This window comes from Halichoerus grypus, chromosome 2 (assembly GCF_964656455.1).
Source record: "Halichoerus grypus chromosome 2, mHalGry1.hap1.1, whole genome shotgun sequence".
NCBI lineage: Eukaryota > Metazoa > Chordata > Mammalia > Carnivora > Phocidae > Halichoerus > Halichoerus grypus.
Genome location: NC_135713.1, coordinates 118553265 through 118580691, shown reverse-complemented (window position 1 = coordinate 118580691; position 27427 = coordinate 118553265). Strand labels below are relative to the sequence as shown.

At 41.5% G+C, this 27427-nt stretch overlaps 3 protein-coding genes across 3 annotated transcripts; all 3 read left to right on the top strand.

The window, feature by feature from the left end:
• The first annotated feature begins 6484 nt into the window (after positions 1–6484).
• On the top strand, positions 6485–9449 carry LOC118555365 (protocadherin beta-6-like). The gene has a single exon (XM_036123481.2). The coding sequence runs from the start codon at positions 6782–6784 to the stop codon at positions 9215–9217; it is 2436 nt and encodes an 811-aa protein (XP_035979374.2). The 5' UTR covers positions 6485–6781; the 3' UTR covers positions 9218–9449.
• A 140-nt stretch (positions 9450–9589) lies between these two features.
• Positions 9590–16910, top strand: LOC144381138 (protocadherin beta-17-like). Its single transcript, XM_078067403.1, has one exon. It carries the CDS (start codon positions 11950–11952, stop codon positions 14344–14346), a length of 2397 nt encoding a protein of 798 aa, XP_077923529.1. The 5' UTR covers positions 9590–11949; the 3' UTR covers positions 14347–16910.
• Positions 16911–22776: 5866 nt separating this feature from the next.
• Positions 22777–26370, top strand: PCDHB7 (protocadherin beta 7). Its single transcript, XM_036123563.2, has one exon. The coding sequence runs from the start codon at positions 22958–22960 to the stop codon at positions 25343–25345; it is 2388 nt and encodes a 795-aa protein (XP_035979456.2). The 5' UTR covers positions 22777–22957; the 3' UTR covers positions 25346–26370.
• The last annotated feature ends 1057 nt before the right edge of the window (positions 26371–27427 follow it).

The following is a 27427-nucleotide window of genomic DNA, read 5'->3' as shown; positions in this document are numbered from 1 at the left end:
TTGTAAGTTTGAGCTCCATGTTGGATGTGGAGGCTACCTAAAAAAAAAAAAAAAAAAAAGAATCTTGGGACATCAGTAAAGAAGAAAAACACAGTAAACAAAAATATGGGTAAATGTTATAGACTTTCCTTCTCTTGAGTTTCATAAATTATGTTTGATGGTTGAATCCCAAATTATATCTGACTATGTCTGATATAATTCTAAGTATATAGAGAGGAAATTTTTTTTTTAAAGATTTTATTTATTTATTTGACAGAGAGAGACACAGCGAGAGAGAGAGCACAAGCAGGGGGAGTGGGAGAGGGAGAAGCAGGCTTCCCGCCGAGCAGGGAGCCCGATGCGGGGCTCGATCCCAGGACCCTGGGATCATGACCTGAGCTGAAGGCAGACGCTTAACGACTGAGCCACCCAGGCGCCCCTAGAGAGGAAATTTTTAAGACAATTATAAATGGGGATGTAAAGGGATATAAAGGGAGGTAAGTTTTCCACCCTGCTCTTGAACTGGTAAAATGACAATACCAGTAAACTGCAATAAGTTATGTATGGAGCAACCACTATAAAAGCTATACAATGTGATACACTAAAAAACACTACAGATAAATCAAATTGGAATTCTAAAAAATGTTCTAATAACCCACAGGAAGGCAGGAAAAAGAAAACAGAGAAATAAAAAAACCCTCCAGGAAACAAATAGAAAACAAAAAAATGTTAGGCTTATGCTCTAATATCAGTTATTACATTACATGTAAATGGTCTAAACACACCAATTAAAGCAAAGAGATTGATAGAATGGGTTAAAAAATGTCCAACTGTATGCTGTCTACAAGACACTTCACTTCAAATATAATGATATAGGCAGATTGAATGTAAAAAGATGGGAAATATATTATGCAAATGTTAATAAAAATATATCAGGAGTGACCATACTAATTTCAGATAAAGTAGACATCAGAGGGAAGAAAATGACCAGAAAGTGGGGAAGAAAGTGACAGATTTCTTCAGGACATTATATAACAACAAAAGAAGACAAAGCATTCCTATGTATTCCATACATATTTAGTATGTATACACCAAGTAACAAAGTTGCAAATTATGTAAAGCAAAAACTGACAGAAGTGAAAGGAAAAATAGGTCTACAATCAAAGTTGGATACTTCAACACCCTCTCTTAACAAGTGATAGAACAACTAGACAGAAAATCCGCAAGAACTCAGAACTAAACAACACCATCAACCAACAGAATCTAATCCATATTTATGAAATTCCTAGCCAAAAACAGTAGAATAAGCATTTTTTCCAAATGCTTTCAGAAAATATACAAGATAAACTACATAAACAAGGCCATAACACAAACTTCAACCAATTTAAAAGGACTGAAATCATACAATGTGGGTTCTCCAATCACAATGGAATCAAACTAAAAAATCAATAACATAAAAACAACACTTCAAACACTTGAAAACTAAACAACACACTTCTCATTAATCCCTGGATCAAAGACAAAGTCTCAAGGGATATAAAAAAATATATCAAGCTGAATTGAAAATGAAAAGACAACAAATTAAAATTTGTAAGACACAGCTAACGCAGTGCAGAGAGGGATATCTATAACATTAAAAGCGTACATTAAAAAGGAGGAAAAGTCTCAAATCAATTATCTAATCTTCCACCTCAAGAATCTAGGAAAAGAACAGAAAATAAACCCAAAGCAAGCAGGAGAAGCAGGAGGAAGGAAATAATAAAAATAATAGAAGAAACCAACGAAATCCAAAATAAAAATAATAGAGAAAATCAGTGAAGTAAAAAGCTGGTTCTTTGTTGTTTTTTTTTAGCGGGGGAGGGGCAGAGAGAGAGAGAGGGAGAGAGAGAGAATCTTAAGCAGGCTGCATGCCCAGTGCAGAGCCATGGGGCTCGATGATCTCACACCCCTGAGATCATGAGCTGAGATGAAATCAAGAGTTGGAAGCTTAACTGCCTGAGCCACCCAGGAGCCCCTCAAATCCTTTATATTTTCAAACTTGTCTGCATCATTTCTCCCATCAATTCAGAGGGTTCTTTAAGTGATTGCTTATATATTTCCATCTTTGCCCTGAAGTATTGTTTTTCCTTGGATATAGCTAAATTAAATAAGATTTTTTAAGACATTCATAACAAAATTAAAGAAGATTTGGAAGCCTAACGTTGAAGGTTAATCTTTGTCTTTCATTTTTAGTAAACTTGAAGAATTTTTTTTAAAATTTTTTTGTTTTTTAAAATTTTATTTAAAATCAATTAATTAACATATAGTGTATTATTAGTTTCAGAGGTAGAGTTCGGTGACTCATCAGTTGCATATAACACCCAGTGCTCATTACATCATGTGCCCTCCTTAATGCCCATCACCCAGTTACCCCATCCCCCCACCCTCCTCCCTAACTGCAACCCTCAGTTTGTTTCCTATAGTTAAGTCTTGTATGGTTTATCTCCCTCTCTGATTTCATCTTATATTATTTTTCCCTCCCTTCCCTTATGATCCTCTGTTTTATTTCTTAAATTCCACATATGATTGAAATCATATGAAAATTTACTTTCTCTGATTTGACTTATTTCACTTAGCATAATACCCTCTAGTTCCATTCATGTCATTGCAAATGGTAAGATTTCCATTTTTGATGGCTGAGTAATATTCCATTGTATATATATTCTACATCTTCTTTATCCATTCATCTATCTGTTGGACATCTGGGCTCTTTCCATAGTTTGGCTATTGGGGACATTGCTGCTATAAACACTGGGGTGCAGGTGCCCCTTCGGATCACTATGTTTGTATCCTTTGGATAAATATCTAGTAGTGCAATTGCTGGGTTGTAGGGTAGCTCTGTTTTCAACTTTTTGAGGAACCTCCATACCGTTTTCCAGAGTGGCTGTACCAGCTTTCATTCCCACCAACAGTGTAAGAGTGTTCCCCTTTCTTCACATCCTCACCAACATGTTGTTTCCTGACTTGTTAATTTTAGCCATTCTGACTGGTGTGATGTATCTCATTGTGGTTTTGATCTGTATTTCCCTGATGCTGAGGGATGTTGAGCATTTTTTCACATGTCTGGTGGACATTTGTATGTCTTCTTTGAAGAAATGTCTGTTCATGTCTTCTGCCCATTTCTTTTTTTTTTTTTTAAAGATTTTATTTATTTATTTGACAGAGAGAGAGGGAACACAAGCAGGGGGAGTGGCAGAGGGAGAAGCAGGCTTCCCGCTGAGCAGGGAGCCCAATGCGGGGCTTGATCCCAGGACCCTGGGATCATGACCTGAGCCGAAGGCAGACGCTTAACGACTGAGCCACCCAGGCGCCACGTTCTGCCCATTTCTTGACTGGATTATTTATTTTTGGTGTGTTGAGTTTGATAAATTCCTTATAGATCTTGGATACTAACCCTTTATCTGAAAAGATTTTGCAAATATCCTCTCCCATTCTGTCGGTTGTCTTTTGGTTTTGTTGACTGTTTCCTTTGCTGTGCAAAAGCTTTTTTTTTTTTTTTTTTAAAGATTTTATTTATTTATTTGACAGAGAGAGACACAGTGAGAGAGGGAACACAAGCGGGGCGGGGGGAGTGGGAGAGGGAGAAGCAGGCCTCCCGCCGAGCAGGGAGCCTGATGCGGGGCTCGATCCCAGGACCCCGGGATCATGACCCGAGCCAAAGGCAAACGCTTAATGACTGAGCCACCTAGGCGTCCCTGTGCAAAAGCTTTTTATCTTGAAGTCCCAATAGTTCATTTTTTGCTTTTGTTTCCCTTACCTTTGGAGACATGTCTAGGAAGAAGTTGTTGCAGCCAAGGCCAAAGAGGTTCTCCTCAGGATTTTGATGGATTCTCACATTTAGAACTTGAAGAATTTTTAAAATTTATAATGGAATGAAAGGAAAACAAACATTTGTAGCATAAAAATGGAAACCAGCTTGATCAGCTATGCAATAATTATAAGCTTACTAAATAAAATTAAGTTTAATATACTTTACAATAGTTCATCAAAGTATTATTTCAGCTCACTGGTAATAATCAGTAAAATTAATCTTAATGATCTGTCACTTCACAGAAGCATACATGAGCATAATGACATAGGGCCTGGTGGTTTTTTACATTGTTTACCTTTCCATGTTGTGTCCAGAGGAGACCAAGCTTTTGCCACCTAATTATTAAAATTAACCTGGAAAGTATGATTAAGAAGATTCCCAATGAATGATGGAAATATTCTGTATCTTGAAAGAGGTGTGGGTTACATGGATGGATCCATTTATATAGTTAAGACTGATGCATTTCAATTTGTGTAAACATTACCTTAAGAAAAGACCTGTACAAAAACATTGAGTGGGAAGTGGAGGGTGGAGGGGAAGTTATAGATGAAATGAGACAAGATGTTGTGAAGCTGGATGACGTGTAAATGGAAGTTATGCTGTTTGCTTTGTATGTGTTGAACTTTTTACACAAATGTTAGTGAGTTATTACTTGTGAGACAAGTTTATAAATTCAATTCAGTTCTACTCTGGCAAAGGAAAGTGAAAGAGAATAAAACAGAAGCACTCTCCTGAAAGAATCTAAAATAATCAATTTCCATAAAAAGGCAGGGTCTTCACATACCAAATGATAGCCTTGGATGATACATTAAGATATTATCTTCTTCCTCTCTGTCATAACAAGCAACATTCTCAAAGACATTTCAATGTCTCAGTTGAGTATCACAGATACTGTACTGCTAGTAAAATTTGCTTCAAAGTGAAAAATAATTCAGTAAGCTGTATGTGAAGATGTCTGGTGGCACTGCGGGCAAAGAGAGAGCTCAAAGGACTACACAACATGGCAGGGATGCCATCAAGCTGGAATTAGAATGCCCATCGAAGGAAGGAAGCACTTAGGATTGAGTTGGAAATAACTTTGTTTCAAAGAAGAAACTAAACCCATCTAATATGTTTATGATTGTTGGTTTTACTTCATCAGTTTATCTTGTTATTCATACTCTCAAGGAAGTCTATTCTCAGTAACATTTATCAAGTGAACCATGGAGGCTGGTCACAGTGATTTTATTTTTTATCCTTCTGGGTAGGTAGAGATGTTTTGTAACTACAAAATTATTTCATCTGTTCAGAGTTTAGACTTTATTTAGCTTTACTTATTTTACCTAGAGTTGAAACATCTTGAAAAATATCCTCATTTTTATCTTCCATCACTTTGGCTCTTACCTGAAGTGAACTTCGGTTGAACTCAATTGATTTCACCTCTCAAGAAATATGATATCAATCTGAGATGAGATTAAGTTTGGCACATTTTGTGTTCTTATATGTGCACTGACCCATTTCATATATTTTGAGGATATTTAAAGACATATTTTCCTATTTATCTGAGCAGAAAATGGTGAGATAGAAATGGATATAGCCATGATGAACCATCATTGAATTCTATGGAATCCACTCAAATGTAATTCACTATCTTACTTGGTGTCTATTTATAATAGCAACTAGCGTCATCCTTGTGAGAGGATGATAGAGGTGATTCTTGAATGTTTGTATTCTGCATTGCATTATGTCCTTACAACATGGTAATATATTTGGGCCTTGATTAATTAATTACTATAGGAGGGAAATTTGATTTAAAAGTTATAATAAAATGAACAAACCTAATAAAATCATGACCAATTCTACCCATACAAAATGAAGTAAAATCCTAAAATGCCTACTTATGACAGACTGATTGTTGCTTGTTCCTCTTTTAAAGATTTATTTATTTATTTGAGAGAGAGAGTGCAGCAGGGAGGGGCAGTGGGAGAGGGAAAGAGTCTTAAGCTGACTCGCAGGGAGCTCAGGAGCTCAGAGCCATCTGAGGGCTCTATTTCACAACTCTGAAATCATGACATGAGCTGAAACCAAGAGTCTGACGCTTAGCTGACTGCACCACCAAGGTGCCCCACTAGTTACCCTTTTAAATAATTTAATTAATCAGATACTTCTATCATAAGTATGTGTTGGCCTCAATTTTCCTCCTAATAGCTTAATTGTTCCCCTTACTGTGCAGGTGTAACCACAAAATAAGTTAAGTCTTGTTGTTCATGCCATTTTATGAGCCATATAACTTAGAGAAATAATTGTTTATTTTATAATTGGTGTTGCTAACCAACTTTTACATTTTGTATAGTTTATTGACTTGTTTGTTGGGACGATTAAATAGTGTACTTTTTGGATTCACAAATCACACTACTCATCAGAGATAAATTTCACTGCCAAAGAATAAAAATTGATTATAGGAAGTTTACATTACCTGAGGGTGTGATTCCTAAACATTAGTATGCACGAGAATCACTTAAAGAGAGAGATTGAAGTGCAGATTTTCAGCCCTTAGCACCACCAGAGAATTTCATTCAAGGTCTGGAGGGAAACCCAGGAGTCAACCTTGAAAAAAACAACTCAGACTCCCAAGTAATTATTTATGCATATGGTTCACACACTACAATTTGAAAAACACTAACTCCACCTGAAAGTCTTTATAAGGCTCAGATTTTGGAAATGGTATTGCCTGTATGCACCTCCTGAAGTTATTAATTTGAACGCGTGGTGGCAGTGCAGGCTAAGAGAGTGAATAAGAGCTCTGCAGATTCGGTGGACTCCATTTTATTCAGAAGCCCCCCAAAATACAGAACACACTTACAGCTGGAGCTAAGATAGTAGTATTCAGGAAGGCACTCGTCACCAGACAAGTTATAAGACGAATTCGAAATTCAACAGTAAAGACATTGCGGAGGGTCAGTGGTGGACGTGATGATGGGGACTGGAAAAAGATTTTTTCCTCTGGGATCAGGCATAATGGAGATGGCGAGAACAAAAGTACATCGCAAGAAAAGGCAAGTGGCAATTCTCATTATATGGGTGCTTTTGTGGGAAGCCAGTTCAGAATCGATTCAATATTCTGTACTGGAGGAGTCAGAAATTGGCACGTTTGTGGCCAATTTGACAAAGGACCTGGGACTCAGGAGAGGAGAACTGGCTGCGCGTGGTGCCCAGGTTGTTTTCAAGGGGAACAGACAGTATTTGCAGCTTGACCCAAAGACCTACGATTTACTGCTAAATGAGAAACTGGACCGGGAAGAGCTGTGCGGCTCCACTGAGCCATGCGTGCTACCTTTTCAAGTGTTACTGGAAAATCCCTTGCAGTTTTTTCAGGCTGCTTTACGAGTCAGAGATATAAATGACCACGCCCCAGAGTTCCCAGCCAGAGAAATGCTACTAAAAATATCAGAAATTACTACACCAGGAAAGCTATTTCCTTTGAAAATGGCACAGGATTTAGACGCTGGTAACAACAGTCTTCAGAGCTATATAATCAGCTCCAATCCTCATTTTCACGTTCTCACTCGCAATCGCAGCGATGGCAGGAAGTTCCCGGAGCTGGTGCTGGACAAAGCCTTGGACCGCGAGGAGCAGCGCGAGCTAAGGCTTACCCTCACAGCGCTGGATGGTGGGTCTCCGCCCAGGTCTGGGACCACGGAGATTCAGATCCTGGTCTTGGACATCAATGACAATGCTCCCGAATTTGCTCAGGAACTCTATGAGGCACAAATCCCTGAAAACAATTCCCTGGGCTCCCTGATTATCACCGTCTCAGCGACAGATTTAGATGCAGGATCCTTTGGGGAGGTATCTTATGCCCTATTTCAGGGAGATGACATTAATCAACCCTTCGAAATAAACGCAATTACAGGAGAAATTCGACTGAGAAAGGCTTTGGATTTTGAGGAATTTCCGTCATACCACGTGGATATTGAGGCTACAGATGGCGGGGGACTATCAGGAAAATGCTCTTTAGTCATCAAGGTTCTGGACGTAAATGACAACACTCCTCAACTGACCATGTCCTCCCTCGTCAGTCCCATCCCCGAAAACCTGCCAGAGGTCATAGTAGCAGTTTTCAGTGTGTCAGATGCAGATTCTGGACAAAATCAACAGGTTATTTGTTCTATAGATGACAATCTCCCCTTTCTTCTAAGACCATCAGTCGAGAATTTCTACACCTTGGTAACTGAAGGAGCGCTGGATAGAGAGAGCCAGGCCGAGTACAACATCACCATCACCGTCACTGACCTGGGCACCCCCAGGCTGAAAACCCAGCACAACATAACGGTGACGGTGTCCGACGTCAACGACAACGCCCCGGCCTTCAGCCAAAGCGCCTACACCCTGCGGGTGCGCGAGAACAACAGCCCCGCCCTGCACATCGGCAGCGTGAGCGCCACGGACAGAGACTCGGGCGCCAACGCGCAGGTCACCTACTCGCTGCTGCCGCCGCACGACCCGCGGCTGCCCCTGGCCTCGCTGGTGTCCATCAACGCGGACAACGGGCAGCTGTTCGCGCTCAGGTCCCTGGACTTCGAGGCGCTGCGCGCGTTCGAGTTCGGCGTGGGCGCGGCCGACCGCGGCTCGCCGGCGCTCAGCAGCCAGGCGCTGGTGCGCGTGCTGGTGGTGGACGCCAACGACAACTCGCCCTTCGTGCTGTACCCGCCGCAGAACGGCTCGGCGCCCTGCAGCGAGCTGGTGCCCAGGGCGGCCGAGGCGGGCTACCTGGTGACCAAGGTGGTGGCGGTGGACGGCGACTCGGGCCAGAACGCCTGGCTGTCGTACCAGCTGCTCAGGGCCACGGAGCCCGGGCTGTTCGGCGTGTGGGCGCACAACGGCGAGGTGCGCACGGCCAGGCCGCTGAGCGAGCGCGACGCCGTCCAGCACAGGCTGGTGGTGCTGGTCAAGGACAACGGCGAGCCGCCGCTGTCGGCCAGCGTCACGCTGCACGTGCTGCTGGTGGACGGCTTCTCGCAGCCCTACCTGCCGCTGCCGGACGCGGCGGCGGCCGAGGCCCGGGCCGACCCGCTCACCGTCTACCTGGTGGTGGCCTTGGCGTCGGTGTCGTCGCTCTTCCTGTTGTCGGTGCTGGTGTTCGTGGCGGTGCGGCTGTGCCGGAGGAGCCGGGCGGCGTCGGGGGGCGGCTGCCCGGTGCCCGAGGGCCCCTTTGCGGGCCACCTGGTGGACGTCAGCGGCGCGGGGACCCTGTCGCACAGCTACCAGTACGAGGTGTGTCTGACGGGAGGATCTGGGACCAGCGAGTTCAAGTTCCTCAAGCCCATTATTCCCAACTTCCCTCCTCAGGGCACTGGAAAGGAAATTGAGGAAAACCCCACGGTTCGTGATAGTTTCCTATTCAGTTAAGTATTGGATTATCCTATTAAGCCCTACTTAGTTTGAAAATCTTTTAACTTAGTTAAATGTTATTGATAGTTTGTTTTTTAATTATTTTACTACACTACCTTAGGTTGAAAAAAAAATCAGATACTGGGTATGTACAGTGTTTTCCCTATATCATGCTTAGTAGATTTGTATTACTCTCAACTATATTTGACAATCCGAATAAAAAGTAAATTTTTATTTGCATAATTTAAAATTTTTGAAATTTAATCATCTATTCGTCTTAGAAAAATTGTAATACAAAACCCTTAAGTAAGATTGTATATCTAACTATTGGTGACAACTGTCATCACCATTACCATGTAGGGAAATTTTTAAAGTGTGAGTGTTTGGGGGTGCCTGGCTGGCTCAGTTGGTAGAAAATGCAACTCTTGATCTCGGTGGTGAGTTCAAGCCCCATACTGGGCATAGAGCCTACTTTAAAAACATAAAATAAAATGTGAGTGTTTGATATTATTTAATCTGCCAGTGTAAGTCTCATTTTGGGGTAATGGCTACAATGTGAATACTTAAAGATAAACACTAAAGATGGCTAAATGCTAAGACAACCATTCATATTTATGTGTATTTCAATATACCATAATAGTCAATACATTTTTCTATGCATATAAACTTTGCACAAAAGTGTCAATAAATTAAACTCCAGTTTGTGAGCTTCATGTAAGCTTATGATAGTATTTTTAAATAATACCAAGTCAATTATAAATGCATAATAAATATTTGATGAATGTTATTAACATTCCAACAGTGAATTTCAAAGGTTAATTTTCAAGGAATATAGAAAAATGTTAATATTCTCTCCACAATGCAGTACCTTTGTCAATAAGTGAAATTAAATATCATTCTTTTACTTTCTTTCTAAACGGAAACCACCCTCCACACACCCTAAACTCTATTACAGAATATAAAATGTTGAGAGTACATTTTATCTCCTTGTCTTTGTCTATCAATTTGAAAGTTCAAATGTATATTTTTAAAGTTTTTATTTTTTTATTTGAGAAAGAGAGAGCACAAGCAGGGGGAGCAGCAGGCAGAGGGAGGGGGAGAAGAAACCAGAGGGAGAGGGAGAAGCAGGCTATAGGTTTCGATCCCAGGACCCTGGGATTAGGACCTGAGCTGAAGGCAGACACTTAACCAACTGAGTCACTCAGGTGCTCCTTAAAATGTATTATTTAATAAAACCCAAATTATATTTTTCAAACTCTTCCTCCTAGTTTCTCAAGCTTCTATATGTGTGATACCTGCCAAGAACTAAGTAATTAATGGCAGGTTATTAGGTAATGTCATAAATAAAGTGCTGTGTAAGTATCATTAATCTTTATTAATCATAAAATCATTTACTTTCACAGTTTAGGCCATATTTGTCTTGTGTTGGTTTTATTTGTAGTGTCTTAAGAAAAATTTCTCTTTTCAACTCTCCATCGAAGTCAGGTAATTTATACTAAACTGATAGCTGAGTGAATATTTTATTCTTATCCTTAATTAAAATGGAACTAGGCTTAACTAAATTATATTTGGCTGAGGTTTGTGTCCAAATAAGTGAACTGTCATAGATGATTACCAGTTGGTACAATGACTATAGGGAACACTTACTGTTTTGTATTCTTATATACTTATCCCTCCTTCTTGGAAAAGCATTCTTCTCTGGGGGAAACTACTTTTCCTGCTAGTGTCACTGCAACCACTTGACTTTAGTTGGTGCCGTGGTGTTTTTCAATATACCCATTTCCATAGTCCCAGGGGATGTACACTGGGATGGGCCACTGTCCAATGTTGACAGATCAAAACCCTTCCCAAGAAAATATATCTTTGACTCCATTGAATTTTTTGCCTTCTACATGTTTGTAGAAAAGACATTGTCTGAATTCTGAACTTACATTGATTTCTAACAAAACAAATGACCATTTCCTCTTAGTCTTACTGGGCATTGCACAGAGTGAATTTACGAAGGAAAAAATTGCCCAGAGACTGACAAGAAATCACATTTAAAAATTTTTTCAGGAGTTACAGGCACATTGCAATTTGGGAGTAGAAAGTGGATTTTAAAATTCATAACTTCTTCTAACACAATACAGCAAATTTTTTGTAATTGAATGTAAGCACCCAAGAGCAAGAATTTTGTGTTTAATTTACCATTTTATCTCCAGAAGCTAGAAAATTGTCTGCATAGAGAAATACTGGTTAAATGAATAAATGAATTTGTCTTGAGCAGAGTTTTGTATACTGAACTTGTACCTTTAAGGAAGATGAATATAGATATAGATATGTAAGTATTACTTTTGCTCTCACAAATATTGTTAGCTACCTGAAGAATACTGCACAGTGGGGTGGAGGGGAGTTTATAACCCAAAAGGCTTTCTTTTTGTTTTAACTGTTGCATGATGCTTTGAAATGAAAAACAACAAAAAACCCACCAAAAACCCCACAAAAACTGAAGTTGTAAGGCAGGACGCTTGGTGGCGCTGCAGGCTAAGAAAGTGAAAACTCTGCAGCCTCTGTAACAGCTGAGCAGTTTCCGGCTACTTGAAAAGGAAAGGTTTTACACTCTTGGGCGGTAGTAGGTTTCAGAGAGGCCGCTATCCCCATGTCAGTCAATGTTAGGAACCAACTCAAGATTATTGAATGAAGATAGTAGAGTTGGCTGCACAGCAATTATTTTGTGATTAAATACTGCATCTTTTGGACGCCGAAGAACGATGGAGACAACGCTACCCAAAGCGCTGCAGAAAAGGCAAGTGACCTCCATTATTATCCTCATACTGTTAATACGGTGGGAAGTGGGCAGTACGACCATTAAGTATTCGGTTCTAGAAGAGAGGGAAAGCGGCTCCTTTGTGGCCAACCTCGCGAAAGATCTGGGGCTTGGCTTGGGGGAGCTGGCCGCGCGGGGTGCTCGAATTCTTTCCAAAGGGAATCAACAGTATTTGCAGCTCGAGCAGAAGAGTGGGAATTTGCTCCTAAAAGAAAAATTGGACCGGGAAGAGTTGTGCGGTGACACAGATCCATGTATACTGCATTTCCAGGTCTTATTAAAAAGCCCAGTGCAGTTTATTAAAGGTGAACTACAGCTACGAGACATAAATGACCATGCCCCAGAATTCCTGGAAAATGAAATCCTCCTGAAAATCTCAGAAAGCAGCCATCCAGGGACTGCATTTCCTTTGAAAATAGCTCAAGATTTAGACGTGGGCAGTAACACAGTTCAGAACTACACTATTAGCACCAACTCCCATTTCCACCTTTTCACTCGAAATCACAGCGATGGCAGGAGATACCCTGAGCTGGTGCTGGACAAAGCGCTGGACCGGGAAGAGGAGTCAGAGCTCAGGTTAACGCTCATGGCCCTGGATGGTGGGTCACCGCCTAGGACTGGGACTTCTCAGGTTCTCATCGTAGTCTTGGACATAAATGATAATGCTCCTGAATTTGCTCAGCTGCTCTATGAGGTGCATATCCCAGAGAACAGCCCTATAGGGTCCCTTGTCATCACTGTGACTGCTAGAGATTTAGATGCTGGGACCCTTGGAGAGCTCTCCTACTCATTTTTCCAATCCTCAAATCAAGTGATTCAGGCCTTTGAAATAAACGTAGTCACAGGGGAAATTCGATTAAAAAAAATGTTGGATTTTGAGGAAATTCAATCTTATCGTATGGAAATTGAGGCTTCAGATGGCGGGGGACTATCAGGAAAATGCTCTGTAGCCATAGAAGTGATGGATGTAAACGACAACACGCCCGAACTGACTATGTCAGTATTCACCAGTGATATCCCAGAAAACACCCCTGATACAGTGGTCGCAATTTTTGGAATTTCAGATCCAGACTCCGGGGAAAATGGCAAAATGATGTGTTCCATCCAAGACCATCTCCCCTTCCTTCTGAAACTTACTGTAGAAAATTTCTACACCTTAGTAACTGAAGGAGCGCTGGATAGAGAGAGCCAGGCCGAGTACAACATCACCATCACCGTCACTGACCTGGGCACCCCCAGGCTGAAAACCCAGCACAACATAACGGTGACGGTGTCCGACGTCAACGACAACGCCCCGGCCTTCAGCCAAAGCGCCTACACCCTGCGGGTGCGCGAGAACAACAGCCCCGCCCTGCACATCGGCAGCGTGAGCGCCACGGACAGAGACTCGGGCGCCAACGCGCAGGTCACCTACTCGCTGCTGCCGCCGCACGACCCGCGGCTGCCCCTGGCCTCGCTGGTGTCCATCAACGCGGACAACGGGCAGCTGTTCGCGCTCAGGTCCCTGGACTTCGAGGCGCTGCGCGCGTTCGAGTTCCGCGTGGGCGCGGCCGACCGCGGCTCGCCGGCGCTCAGCAGCCAGGCGCTGGTGCGCGTGCTGGTGGTGGACGCCAACGACAACTCGCCCTTCGTGCTGTACCCGCCGCAGAACGGCTCGGCGCCCTGCAGCGAGCTGGTGCCCAGGGCGGCCGAGGCGGGCTACCTGGTGACCAAGGTGGTGGCGGTGGACGGCGACTCGGGCCAGAACGCCTGGCTGTCGTACCAGCTGCTCAGGGCCACGGAGCCCGGGCTGTTCGGCGTGTGGGCGCACAACGGCGAGGTGCGCACGGCCAGGCCGCTGAGCGAGCGCGACGCCGTCCAGCACAGGCTGGTGGTGCTGGTCAAGGACAACGGCGAGCCGCCGCTGTCGGCCAGCGTCACGCTGCACGTGCTGCTGGTGGACGGCTTCTCGCAGCCCTACCTGCCGCTGCCGGACGCGGCGGCGGCCGAGGCCCGGGCCGACCCGCTCACCGTCTACCTGGTGGTGGCCTTGGCGTCGGTGTCGTCGCTCTTCCTGTTGTCGGTGCTGGTGTTCGTGGCGGTGCGGCTGTGCCGGAGGAGCCGGGCGGCGTCGGGGGGCGGCTGCCCGGTGGCCGAGGGCCCCTTTGCGGGCCACCTGGTGGACGTCAGCGGCGCGGGGACCCTGTCGCACAGCTACCGGTACGAGGTGTGTCTGAGGGGAGACTCGGGGACCAATGAGTTCAAGTTCCTCAAGCCCATTATCCCCAATTTCGTGGGTGAAGGGACTGGTAGGGGCACCGAGGAAAACTCTCACGTTAGAAATCATTTTGGGTTCAGTTAGGCATATCACCTTAAGAGGAGATAAATGATAATTATAACCAATGTATTATTAGTTCGCAACCCGTCCATTCACATAAAGAGCTACATATTCATACATTAATAATTATTGTCATACTTATAGTTATTTCAGCTTGTTGAAGTATTTTACATTCTGAATCTCTGGGTGTTTGTTGTTTTTGCTGTTGTTGTTTTTAGCCAGGTCACATTTTGCATGTTCATACAACAGTGGAGAAATGTTGTTTCTCAGTTTTGGGGGGTCAGATTTTTGGAGGTCGTAAATGTTTTCAGATTCCTGATGTTTGAGCTTGTTCACTGATACCTACTTATGACTAAGAGAATTGTGTTTTCTGATTATCAGCATAGTATCTTGTAAATGATGGCTTTCAATTTTAAAAATACTTTTCATTCATACAAAATTTTTTGTTACCTTGGAAACGGTTGGGTTTCTGTAGTGTTGTTTTAAAAACACTATTGTGTTTCCTCAAAGGAACTAGTATTTTATCTGGATGTTTTCTAAGTTGAGTATTTTCTTTCAAAATTGATATTGAACAAGACTATCTGATACTATTTTAAATAATTCAATTCCTGTTAAATAGAAAAAATGTTAGTAGACTGATGATTACTTTTTCATAATAAATGGTTTGGGTATGTAAATAATGATTCTCATTCTTTTAAAATAATATATAGTCACATGATTCAAACATTCAATATGAACAAAAAATAAAGGAATTTTTTTTCATTTTCAAATTTTTATTTAAATTCTAGTTAGTTAACATACAGTATAATATTGGTTTCAGGAGTAGAATTTAGTGATTCATCACTTACATATAACACCCAGTGCTCATCATAACAAATGCCCTCCTTTATGCCCATCACCCATTTAGAACTCCCCCCCCCACCTCCCTCCATCAATCCTCAGTTTTCCTCTATCATAAAGAGTCTCTTATGGTTTGTTTCCCTCTCTCTTTTTTCCCCCTTCTTATATGTTCATCTGTTTTGTTTCTTAAATTCCACATATGAGGGGTGCCTGGGTGGCTCAGTTGTTAAACATTGCCTTTGGCTCAGGTCATAATCCCAGGGTCCTGGGGTCGAGCCCCACGTCGGGCTCCCTGCTCAGCCGGGAGCCTGCTTCTCCCTCTCCCGCTCCCCCTGCTTGTGTTCCTTCTCTCACTGTGTCTCTCTCTGTCAAATAAATAAATAAAATCTTTTTAAAAATCCACATATGAGTGAAATCATATGGTATTTGTCTGACTTATTTCACTTAGCGTTATACATTCTAGCTCCATCCACATCGTTGCAAATGGCAAGAGTTCATTCTTTTTGATGGCTGAGTAATATTCCACTATAAATATATACATTTTCTTTATCCACTCATCAGTTGATGGACATTTGGGCTCGTTCCATAGTTTGGCTATTGTTGGTAATGATGCTACAAACATTGGGGTGCATGTACCCCTTCAAAACTATATTTTTGTGGGGTGCCTGTGTGGCTCAGTCGTTAAGTGTCTGCCTTCAGCTTGGGTCATGATCCCAGGGTCCTGGGATCAAGCCCCGCATCAGGCTCCCTGCTCTGCGGGGAGCCTGCTTCTCCCTCTCCCACTCCCACTTCCCCCTGCTTGTGTTCCCTCTCTCGCTGTCTCTATGTCAAATAAATAAATAAAATCTTAAAAATCTTTTAAAAAAGAGAGCTCTATTATGCTTAGGAAAATGCATATTGCAGTAAATATAGATGAATGAGAATTGAATAAATTAATGATTTTCAATGTGCTATTTTATCATCTGGCTTTATAAACTTAAAAACTACAACAAAATATTTTATTTATTTATAAAAATATTTATTTTATAAAATGCTCTTTTACTGTTTACACTATTTGCTTTTTGCTTTGTTGACCTAATAATTTATCATTTAGAATATCATTTGGTGAACAAATTATCGTCTTTTAAAATGTATGATGTGATGTTGAGCACTTTCCTTATTTATTCACAAACACATTTTTAAAAAATTTATTTTAGGGGGGAGGGGCAGAGGGAGAAGGAAAAGGAGAGAGAGAATCCCAAGAAGACTCCTTGTCTGAGCTGGAGCTCTACTTGGGACTCAGATCCCACGACCCTGAGATCATGAACTGAGCTAAAATCAAGAGTCAGAGGCTTAACCAACTGAGCCACCCAGGCAACCCTGAAATTTTTTAAAAATATATATTTATTTATTTGAGAGAGAGAGAGGTGGGAGGGGCAGAGGGAGAGAATCTTCAAATAGACTACCCAATGAGCACAGAGCCTGAGCAACAGGGGGCTCCTTCTCATGACCCCTGAGATCATGACCTGAGCCAAAACCAAGAGTTGGACGTTTAACCAACTGAGCCACCCAGGCGCTCCAGAAATTAAATTTTTAAACTTATTTTATTTATTGTGTTACACATAAGGGGAGAAAGAAAGTGTCTATGATTTGGTTTCAGACCATGGTCTATTTTTAAATACACACACATATATGTATTTGTCATGAATGTATATGTATGAATATATGAATATATATATTACATTTATTAAACATTTTCATCCTTGGTTTCTTAGGAATGCGCCTGTAATTTTTTATTCTTCCCTATTCTTAAACCAACTAAGATGTGTTAGCTTAAGGGAATAGTGCTCTAACTGCTTGATGATTTTATACTTTACTTCTTTTCCTTTACAAACTCTAATTGAGAAGCTCCTATTCCTTATAATTTGAGTGAAGATGTACAATTTTGAGTTTAGGTGAATTATTCAGAATTCAGGACAATAAAAAACTCTATGTATATCTAGCCAAAAAAAGCTATTTGCTAGAAGGAATTACAAAATCAGAAGAACTGGACAAGCAAAAGTGAGAGCCAGCACTGAACTCCTGGTTTTGAAGGCATTCTACTATTGCTGCAGTACAGAAGTCAGGAAGCTACTATTACTACCAAAACTGCTCATCTGAAGGCATTTCACTGGTAAAGCCTAATTTGCATCCAGAATAATAATTCAAAGGAGTCCTTAAAATGGAGTTTTAAGATTTCTGGACCCAGAATTTTTAAAAAGTCATAAAAGGAAGTAGAAATGGATGGCAGTTGGGGAAGCATCATTAGTTCAAAAAGAATCTTGCCCCAGCAGTTGAATTTATTTATTGCTTTGGGGCTAAGTTTTCAGTGGAACAAGAATTCTTTTGGCTACAAATCACACCACCAATATGTAGAAATGAAATCATATGCTCTTCTAATAATCAATCCAAGCAGGCAATTTAGTTGACCCTATCTGCTCCTAGTGGGCAGTGGGAGCTCTAGGTGTGGTCTGAGTGGGTATGCCATAGACCACTCATTTCACCCAAATATATGTTCTCCCTTAATTTGTTACTAATAGACCTCTCATTTTTAGTTGCCCATGGGGATATGTGGGCTATAGATTGTATTTCCCAACTTCTGATGTGATTGGAATTGGTCTTATGACTAAGTTATGGCCACTGAGATGGGAGTACAAGTGCCATGGAATATTTCATCGAAGTAGTCTTAAAAAAGGAAGACAAAGCCTTCCCTTTTTCCCATTTGTTGGTCTGAATGGAGATCTAATGGGTGGATATTAAGCAGCTATCTTGGACCATAAAGTAAAGGCCATGATTTGAAGATGGTAACAACAAGATGGAAAGTGACTATTGGAGATAACACTGAATGCATTTCAAGCCACTAGCCTTTTATGAGAGAAAATAAAATTCTATTTTGTGTTAGCCATTGTCATTATGGGTTCTTCTATAATATCAGGTTGAAATTACAAAGAACATATTTATATATAGAAATTACACAGAACATAATTCTGGCTGATATAGTAAACTTCTTAACAAAATGGTATTTAAGATAAGAACCAAAGAATGATTAGAGAAAATTGTGAGGCTTACATGCATGTCTTAGAAATCAAGGTTTATTGAGAACAAATAGGCAAAGAACAACCCAAGATTAAAAAACATAATTTTTAAAAAGGAAGAAAATAAAAGAAACTGATTATAAGTATAAAAGCATAAATTAATTAAAATAATAACCACAGAAGACTTAACCAATAAAACATAAGTCTATTTCTCTGAAAAATTCAAGAGTATTTATTTTTAGTTAAATTGGTGGATTGGATATGTACCTTTAATTTGACTTCCTCTAAATGTGCATTAACATAAAAATGAAGAGCTATTTTCAAAAACATAAACTTAAAAGAATGGAAAGAATAAGGTAGAAGACAACAGAGAAAAATCTTAGTAGCTAGAAAGTAGATGAATGACTTAGTAGATTGACAAACCAACTACCAATCCGGAAGTGGGAAAAGCTGAGAACCAATCCTATTTAGACAGCAGGATTTTCAGAAGCATCAGAGCTGTCAGCCCTAGATACTCTGGAAATGATGATAGGGTGCCAAATATGGAGGATCATATTAAAATTGCCTGAAAAGGGGTTAAATCTGTAGCAGATCACTTTTCCCCACTGCAGTCAATGAGCAACCTATTTCTCTGATCCTGGAGTTTTGATTTCTCATGACAGCAAAAAGGAGAGTCATTATATTAGAGGTTCCACTGGCAAAAATTTGAGGGCAGGGTAATATGGGTGGTGGAAATAAGTGACCATCTAAACATTGAATGCTGACTGATTGTTAAAACGCTGTGATAATCACTGGGGCCAATCACAGATGTTTCAGTTGTCTCAGATACAAGGCAGAATTCTTCCTTCTTTCTTCTTTCCTTCCTTCCTTCCTTCAAGAAAGCATGGGCGCACCAAGGTTGGGGGAGGGGCAGAGAGAGAATCTTAAGCAGGCACCATGCTCAGTGTGGAGCCTGACTCAGGGCTCGATTTTATGACCCTGAGATCATGACCTGAGCTGAAATCAAGAATTGGATGCTTGGGCGCCTGGGTGGCTCAGTTGGTTAAGCAACTGCCTTCGGCTCGGGTCATGATCCTGGAGTCCCGGGATCGAGTCCTGCATCGGGCTCCCTGCTCGGCGGGGAGTCTGCTTCTCCCTCTCATGTTCTCTGTCTCTCATTCTCTCTCTCTCAAATAAATAAATAAAATCTTTAAAAAAAAAAAAATTGGATGCTTAACTAACTAAGCCATGCAGGCGCCCCTGGCAGAATATCAATATTTCCTCTTTAAATTATGTATGACCATGTAATTTCCTTTAGCCAATAAAATGTGAGAAGAAATGATATAACTTCTACGCTAAAGCTTTCAGAGACTGTACATGGTTTAACACATTTACTTTCTCCAACATAGCGATCCTGAAAGCATAGGTGGAGATGGAGTCTCCAGAAACCTGGATCCCTGACTGACCACTGTAAGGGCTCCACGCTGAACTGTATAGGATATTGTAGTATAAGAAAGGAATCCACCTTAATTGTCTTAAGCCACTGAGATTTGGAGTTGTTTGATACTGAAGCATTACCTAGCATATCCTGAGTGATGTAGATCTCCACCTCTCTTCTCCCATCAATCCTTTACCTTTTCAATCTATGCCTTTTCCTTTTGGGTAGAAGATTTTATAGAGTTGAGTAGTCTGACCAGTCCAAGTAGAAAGACCTAATCAGACTAACACTGGGGTTTCCCCAACTACAAGTGCTCTCAGTTCACCTTAGAGTACATATTAAAATGGATAAACCCTGCCAACATGCTCAGAGCTATCACTTAGCCTCTTAGTATACCAAATTAAATTAAGAACAGACACCTGAATGAGACACCTGAAGAAAGTTTCTAAAAAGAAAAACAGAAACAAAAACCAAGCAAAGAGGAAAGAAGGTAAATTGGAGAAAAAGTTTGCAGAGAAGAAAACCTGAAAAAAACAACTATAATTAGGGGTGCCTGGGTGGCTCCGTCGTTAAGCGTCTGTCTTCTGCTCAGGTCATGATCCCAGGGTCCTCGGATCGAGCTCCGCGCATTGGGCTCCCTGCTTGGCGGGAAGCCTGCTTCTCCCTCTCCCACTCCCCCTGCTTGTGTTCCCTCTCTCGCTGTGTCTCTCTATGTCAAATAAATAAAATCTAAAAAAAAAAAAACAACTATAATTAATATCATCAGATGAGAAAAGAAGTTATTATATCTGAGAAATAAGTACAGAGGGCTCTCTTGAAAACATCCTCTTAACAAAGAGGGCTCTTGCAAAATATGAACATAATGAGATGAAAATCTCAAGAAGAGCTTGAAGGTAAAGTTAAGAAAATATTCCAGGAAATATTGCAAAAAGTATTTTAAGATGACAAACAGAAAAAAAATAAGGAAATTAGAGATCGTAAAGAGGCCCAACATCTGATTTGTAGTAACTGAGAGAGAGAGAGAAACAAACAAAAGAATTATCCGTGAAGTAATTCAAGAAAATTTCTAAGAGCTGAAGGAAATTAATTTCCTAGTAGAAAGGACTTACTAATTGTCAATGGATGAAGATAAACTCAAACCATGACACATCAGTGTTTAATTTGAAAATGCTTGGTGCAATGACAAAATACTACAAGAAATAAAAATACAGGTCACATACAGGAAGATATAAAATAAGATTCGCCTTAGAGTTCTTAACAAATACATTGGTTTGGGAACTCACTGACAAAATATTTTAAAATTCTGAAGAAAAAATATTTTCAACCTAGAACTCTATAATCAAATTTTCAATCAAGTTCAAGGGTAGACTAAAGATATTTTAATACACTCAAGGTCACAGCAAAATTTAACTCTCATACACTCTTCTCTGGAAACTACTAGAAGATATCTATCAAAATGCTAGAGTAGTCCAAGAGAGAGGAAATCAGAAGAAACAGAAAAGAGAATATTGAAAAAAGAAGTGAAATGAATCTCTAGATGATGTTCAAGGATGATCCCATGATGACAACTGTGTCTCAAGGGCAAACTAGTCCAATTTGGAGCTGTATAACTCAAGAGACAGGCATTTTGGAGGATATCATCAGCAAGTCCCCTGACATCTCCTCAATCAGATGAAACTATTATAGGATGTGATCTATTAAAATCATAGAGTTAACCAAAAAGGAGGAAGAAATAAAACCCTTGAAATAGGAAATCCAACCAGAACAAAAGGCAAACAGAATTCCAAGCACGACGGCAAAGAAATGTTCCAGGATGATAGCAATGCAGCACATTTTGAGAACAACCACCCAATTTAAAGAAAATTGCTATCTCAGGAGATACGGGAATGGTCATGTGGAAAATCCTACTGGGAAGCAATTGGAGGTATGGGAAGAACAAGTGATAAATATAAAGAAAATCAAATAGGGGCACCTGGGTGGCTCAGTCAGTAAAGCGTCTGACTTCGGCTCAGGTCATGATCTCAGCATCCTGGGATCAAGCCCAGCTTCCCACTCTGCACTCAGCGGAGAGTCTGCTTCTTCCTTTCCCTCTCCCTCTTGCTTGTGCTCTCTCTCTCTCAAATAAATAAAATATTAAAAAAAGAAAATCAAGTAAATGAAAAAGCAAGGCAATTATTAACTTCAAGAAAAAAAGTGAGAAAGAAAATATAATTTGTACACAATAATATTCCCAATGATACTGCAACTAAAGGAAGGCATGAACCGACCTTGAAAGTGTACAAGAGCTAAAACCTAATCCAACATAAGGAGTCAATTGATAATGTCTAAAATTAATCAAAATACAGCAGAATACAGAATAAAGCAGAAGAGATAACAAAGAGATTAAAGTGGCTGGCTATTGGGAAGGGAGCTAGGAAAGTAAGGAAAGGGCAGAAAACAATTGTATTTTATTCTAAGCCACTTAGTAATATTTGATTTTGAACCAAGTTCATATACCTTTTTGGAAAAAAATGCATATTAAAATATCAGCAAAATATAGACCTTGCAAGTCTCCCCAAGAATAAAAAGGAGACAAAACATTAAACATTACTAACAAATAGGGATATACCTAAAGATAAAAAAAATAGAATGAATTTTGCAAACCTAGAGAAAATGAATGGCTTATAAAATTAAATACAAATTACTTTAAAATTAAACAAAACCTGGACAGATCGAAAACCAAAAGTAAAATGGGAAAGAGAGTCATAGATATACCACCAGAAAAGCCACCAAAACGAACTCATTTAAAAACTGGAGAAAGTTTTCTTAAGATTTACTCCTGGTGGGAAGGCAGAATTTAATTTCATGTTCCCAGATTAAGGAAAACAACAAATTTATTTTTCTGAAAATTCAGACTATCAGAGGGAAAATCAATGTAAACTACTAACATTACCGTGACCATCTGAGGAAAAAGATATAATAAAACCGCAAAGACACTTGGGGGTAAAAAAAATCACTCCTGTTGCAGTTCCTCTGATCCGCCATCTTTTTGTTCTAGTCTTGAAAAAGAGAATAACATCCACAAAACGCAAGGTGGCGCTGCTGGCTAAAAAGAGGGGGAAATATCCGCACAAAGGATGTTAGAATTTCCAGTGTTCAGAGGAAAGCTGGCCAGACAAGAAAAGTAGAGGGAAGGAAACCGTGGTGATGGAGTTGGGGAAAAGTGGGACTCTTCCCCACGAGCATTGCTATTATCCAGCTCATTTCTAAGGATTCGGTTTCTGCCATTTCTGAGAGCTGCTTGAGGCCGAGTGAACGTGGTTTTGAAAGATTGCTAAAACAAAGAATGGAGGCCAGAGTGGTGCGTGCAGTGCAGAAAAGGCAAGTGTTATTTCTTTGTGTGTTTTTGGGAGTGTCTTGGGCTGGCGCAGAACCGCTTCGGTATTTTGTGGCAGAGGAAACGGACAGAGGGACCTTTCTGGCCAACCTAGCAATTGATCTGGGGTTGGGGGCGGGGGAACTGTCAGCTCGGGGATCTAGAATCGTTTCAGATGAGAACATACGATTTTTACTCCTCAATCCGCTTACTGGTGATTTGCTTCTAAATGAGAAATTAGACCGAGAGGAACTGTGCGGCCCCACAGAGCCGTGTGTGCTGCCTTTCCAGTTGTTACTTGAAAAGCCTTTTCAGATTTTCCGTGCTGAACTATGGGTCAGAGACATCAATGATCATTCTCCAGTATTTCTAGATAGAGAGATTACCTTGGACATATTAGAAAGTACTACTCCAGGGGCAACATTTCTCCTAGAAAGTGCACAGGATTCAGATGTTGGAATCAACAACCTGAGAAACTACACCATTAGCTCCAATGTCTATTTCCATATTAATATCCGTGATAGCGGGGAGGGGAATGTTTATCCCGAATTGGTACTGGATAGAGTGCTGGATCGTGAAGAGGTTCCTGAGCTCAGGTTAACCCTCACCGCCTTGGATGGCGGCTCTCCGCCCAGATCGGGAACCACCCTCATACGCATCCTAGTTTTGGACATAAATGACAACGTCCCTGAATTTGTAGAGTCGCTTTACAAGGTGCAGGTGCCCGAGAACAGCCCTGTTGGCTCGCTGGTTGTCGCTGTGTCAGCTAGAGATCTAGATACCGGAAGTAATGGAGAAATAGTCTATGCATTTTTTTACGCTACTGAAAGAATTCTCAAAACGTTTCAAATCAATTCAACATCTGGCAATCTTCATCTTAAAGCTGAATTGAACTACGAGGCAATACAAACTTATACATTAACTATTCAGGCCAAAGATGGTGGAGGGCTTTCTGGAAAATGTACTGTGGTGGTCCATGTAACAGATGTAAATGATAATCCACCGGAACTGCTCATGTCGTCACTTACTAGCCCAATTGCAGAAAACTCACCAGAGACAGTAGTAGCTGTCTTTAGGATTAGAGACAGAGATTCAGGGAACAATGCAAAGATGGTGTGTTCCGTCCAAGACCATCTCCCCTTCGTCCTGAAGCCATCAGTAGAGAATTTCTACACCCTGGTAACAAAGAGACCCCTAGACAGAGAGAGCCAGGCCGAGTACAACATCACCATCACCGTCACTGACCTGGGCACCCCCAGGCTGAAAACCCAGCACAACATAACGGTGACGGTGTCCGACGTCAACGACAACGCCCCGGCCTTCAGCCAAAGCGCCTACACCCTGCGGGTGCGCGAGAACAACAGCCCCGCCCTGCACATCGGCAGCGTGAGCGCCACGGACAGAGACTCGGGCGCCAACGCGCAGGTCACCTACTCGCTGCTGCCGCCGCACGACCCGCGGCTGCCCCTGGCCTCGCTGGTGTCCATCAACGCGGACAACGGGCAGCTGTTCGCGCTCAGGTCCCTGGACTTCGAGGCGCTGCGCGCGTTCGAGTTCGGCGTGGGCGCGGCCGACCGCGGCTCGCCGGCGCTCAGCAGCCAGGCGCTGGTGCGCGTGCTGGTGGTGGACGCCAACGACAACTCGCCCTTCGTGCTGTACCCGCCGCAGAACGGCTCGGCGCCCTGCAGCGAGCTGGTGCCCAGGGCGGCCGAGGCGGGCTACCTGGTGACCAAGGTGGTGGCGGTGGACGGCGACTCGGGCCAGAACGCCTGGCTGTCGTACCAGCTGCTCAGGGCCACGGAGCCCGGGCTGTTCGGCGTGTGGGCGCACAACGGCGAGGTGCGCACGGCCAGGCCGCTGAGCGAGCGCGACGCCGTCCAGCACAGGCTGGTGGTGCTGGTCAAGGACAACGGCGAGCCGCCGCTGTCGGCCAGCGTCACGCTGCACGTGCTGCTGGTGGACGGCTTCTCGCAGCCCTACCTGCCGCTGCCGGACGCGGCGGCGGCCGAGGCCCGGGCCGACCCGCTCACCGTCTACCTGGTGGTGGCCTTGGCGTCGGTGTCGTCGCTCTTCCTGTTGTCGGTGCTGGTGTTCGTGGCGGTGCGGCTGTGCCGGAGGAGCCGGGCGGCGTCGGGGGGCGGCTGCCCGGTGGCCGAGGGCCCCTTTGCGGGCCACCTGGTGGACGTCAGCGGCGCGGGGACCCTGTCGCACAGCTACCGGTACGAGGTGTGTCTGACGGGAGGATCTGGGACCAATGAGTTCAAGTTCCTCAAGCCCATTATCCCTAATCTGAAGTTTCAGAGCACAGGGAGGGAAGTGGAAGAATATCCCTCCTGTCAGAATGATTTGGGTTTCTGATAAAGGATGAAAAATAAATGCTCATATTGTGAAAGTATATTTTTATTATGAAATTCATCCTGAGTTACTTGTAGAAAATTGCTTTCATAGTATTTCAAATATTGTTAAAGTCCTAGAACAAATTTCTTCACAGAGAAACGGATCCACCTTTAGCCCTAGGAAACTTCCACGAAGCATGGAATGTATATGTCTTGTAGTTTATCTCAAACAATTATGCATTGTTGGCAATCTATTACATGAAAATCTTGTTTGAGATGTTTTAAGTTGGTTTTGTCTTTAAAGTTTATTGCTACTCTTATTTTCTGAGTTGGAGTGTTGTACTATAACTACTCTTAGTTTTAGAACTGTTGGTTGTAGAGTATCTTTTAAAGCTTTTTAAAAAGCACTTACTATGCATCATACATTATGTTAACACTTTTAATCTTAGAAGTAAACCTATGAGGGGCGCCTGGGTGGCTCAGTCGTTAAGCGTCTGCCTTCGGCTCAGGTCATGATCCCAGGGTCCTGGGATCGAGCCCCGCATCAGGCTCCCTGCTCCATGGGACGCCTGCTTCTCCCTCTGCCACTCCACCTGCTTGTGTTCCCTCTCTCGCTGTGTCTCTCTCTGTCAAATAAATAAATAAAATCTTAAAAAAAAAAAAAAAAAGAAGTAAACCTATGAGGTATCTTTAGAAATGAGCAAATCAACATCTATGGAGAGGTCCAGTGAATTCACTAGGGTCACCAACTAATAAATGGTAGAGCTGAGCATCTCTCCTAGATCTGACTCTGAGAACTTGCTATGATGCTATATTGTTTTCTGTCATTAAATATCACCTGGCAAGTTTCTCCCTGATTAAGGAGAAGTCTTCTCATGTTAATATTCTTATTCAGTCTTTTTACATTTGGAAATAATAATGTATGTAGTGGTCTGTGGTTATATGTTCTCATTTACCAATAATCCAGCTTTTCTGGATCAATTATTCAACTATCATTATTAAAGCTGTGATCTGACCAAAGCTTAAGTAAAAAAATATTGGAAGTGCTTTCTCCTTGTTATCTGAACACAAAACCTTTATTTCACAGAAAAGTTAATGGCCCTGATTAGAAATAATGCATAATTTTGATTGTTTCATTAGTTTATTTTTTGCTCACATGGCAGTAATACTTCTCCAGTGGTCCTTACTTACTTTTAAAACACATTTCCTTCCTTAATTTTAAAGTTTTTTAAAAAAAAATTACTTTCCTATTCAATATGTTGCAGTTGCTGAATCAGGATAGTATAAGAAAAGAATGGTTTAAATATATCATATTAAAGAAACAAATTATCATCAAATTGCTTAGAGATTCTGAAGAGTTGAGAAGCTTTGTTTGAGAAGCAATAATCTGTCATTATTTTTCTTTAACAATTATCCAGATAATTCTTACATAACTATTCTAAATGTATTATAAGTGAAGTACTGGTAACTCTTAAAATAGTGCTATTACTGTGAATTACTAATGGGATATAGCCTAAGGGCAAAAGAAAAAACCTCACAGCAGTAAAATCTTAAATTGTTTTCATAATGTCAGGATAAAATTATCCACAATTTTTCCAACGAATCAATGAAAGGGGAAAAGGGAGGAGGGAATTTTACACAATGAAAGAAATTAAGACACATACCAAGGAAATATAATGCTTGGTGGATCTTGTTTGGGTCTTGATTCAAACAACCATAACAACTTTGAAAGAATTGGAGAAATTTGAACCTAGGTGGATATTAAATAATGTTAACCTAATTTCTTAGGTACGGGAATGGCATTGTAGTTGGTTTTTTTTAAGTCATTAAAAGTTGGAGATGCATAATGAAGTATTTATGGGTGAAAACTTAGTTTGAGATGGGAAAATGATGGGCAGATAAAGTGGGCAATTATGGAAAAATATTGATAATTGTTGAAGCTAGTTATGAGTACCTGGAGATTCATCATACTATTCTTCTTTATGGGGTTTGGATTTCTCATAATAACAAGTTTTTTACAAATGACACTGTAAGAAGAGGAGTTAACAAAATTAGGACATCCTTCTGAGATACAGAATCAGCACTGCAGTTACAGATACCTCTA

Coding starts and splice junctions, on each gene's coding strand:
- LOC118555365 (XM_036123481.2), top strand. CDS start 6,782: ATGATGGGGACTGGAAAAAGATTTTTTCCTCTGGGATCAGGCATAATG.
- PCDHB7 (XM_036123563.2), top strand. CDS start 22,958: ATGGAGGCCAGAGTGGTGCGTGCAGTGCAGAAAAGGCAAGTGTTATTT.
- LOC144381138 (XM_078067403.1), top strand. CDS start 11,950: ATGGAGACAACGCTACCCAAAGCGCTGCAGAAAAGGCAAGTGACCTCC.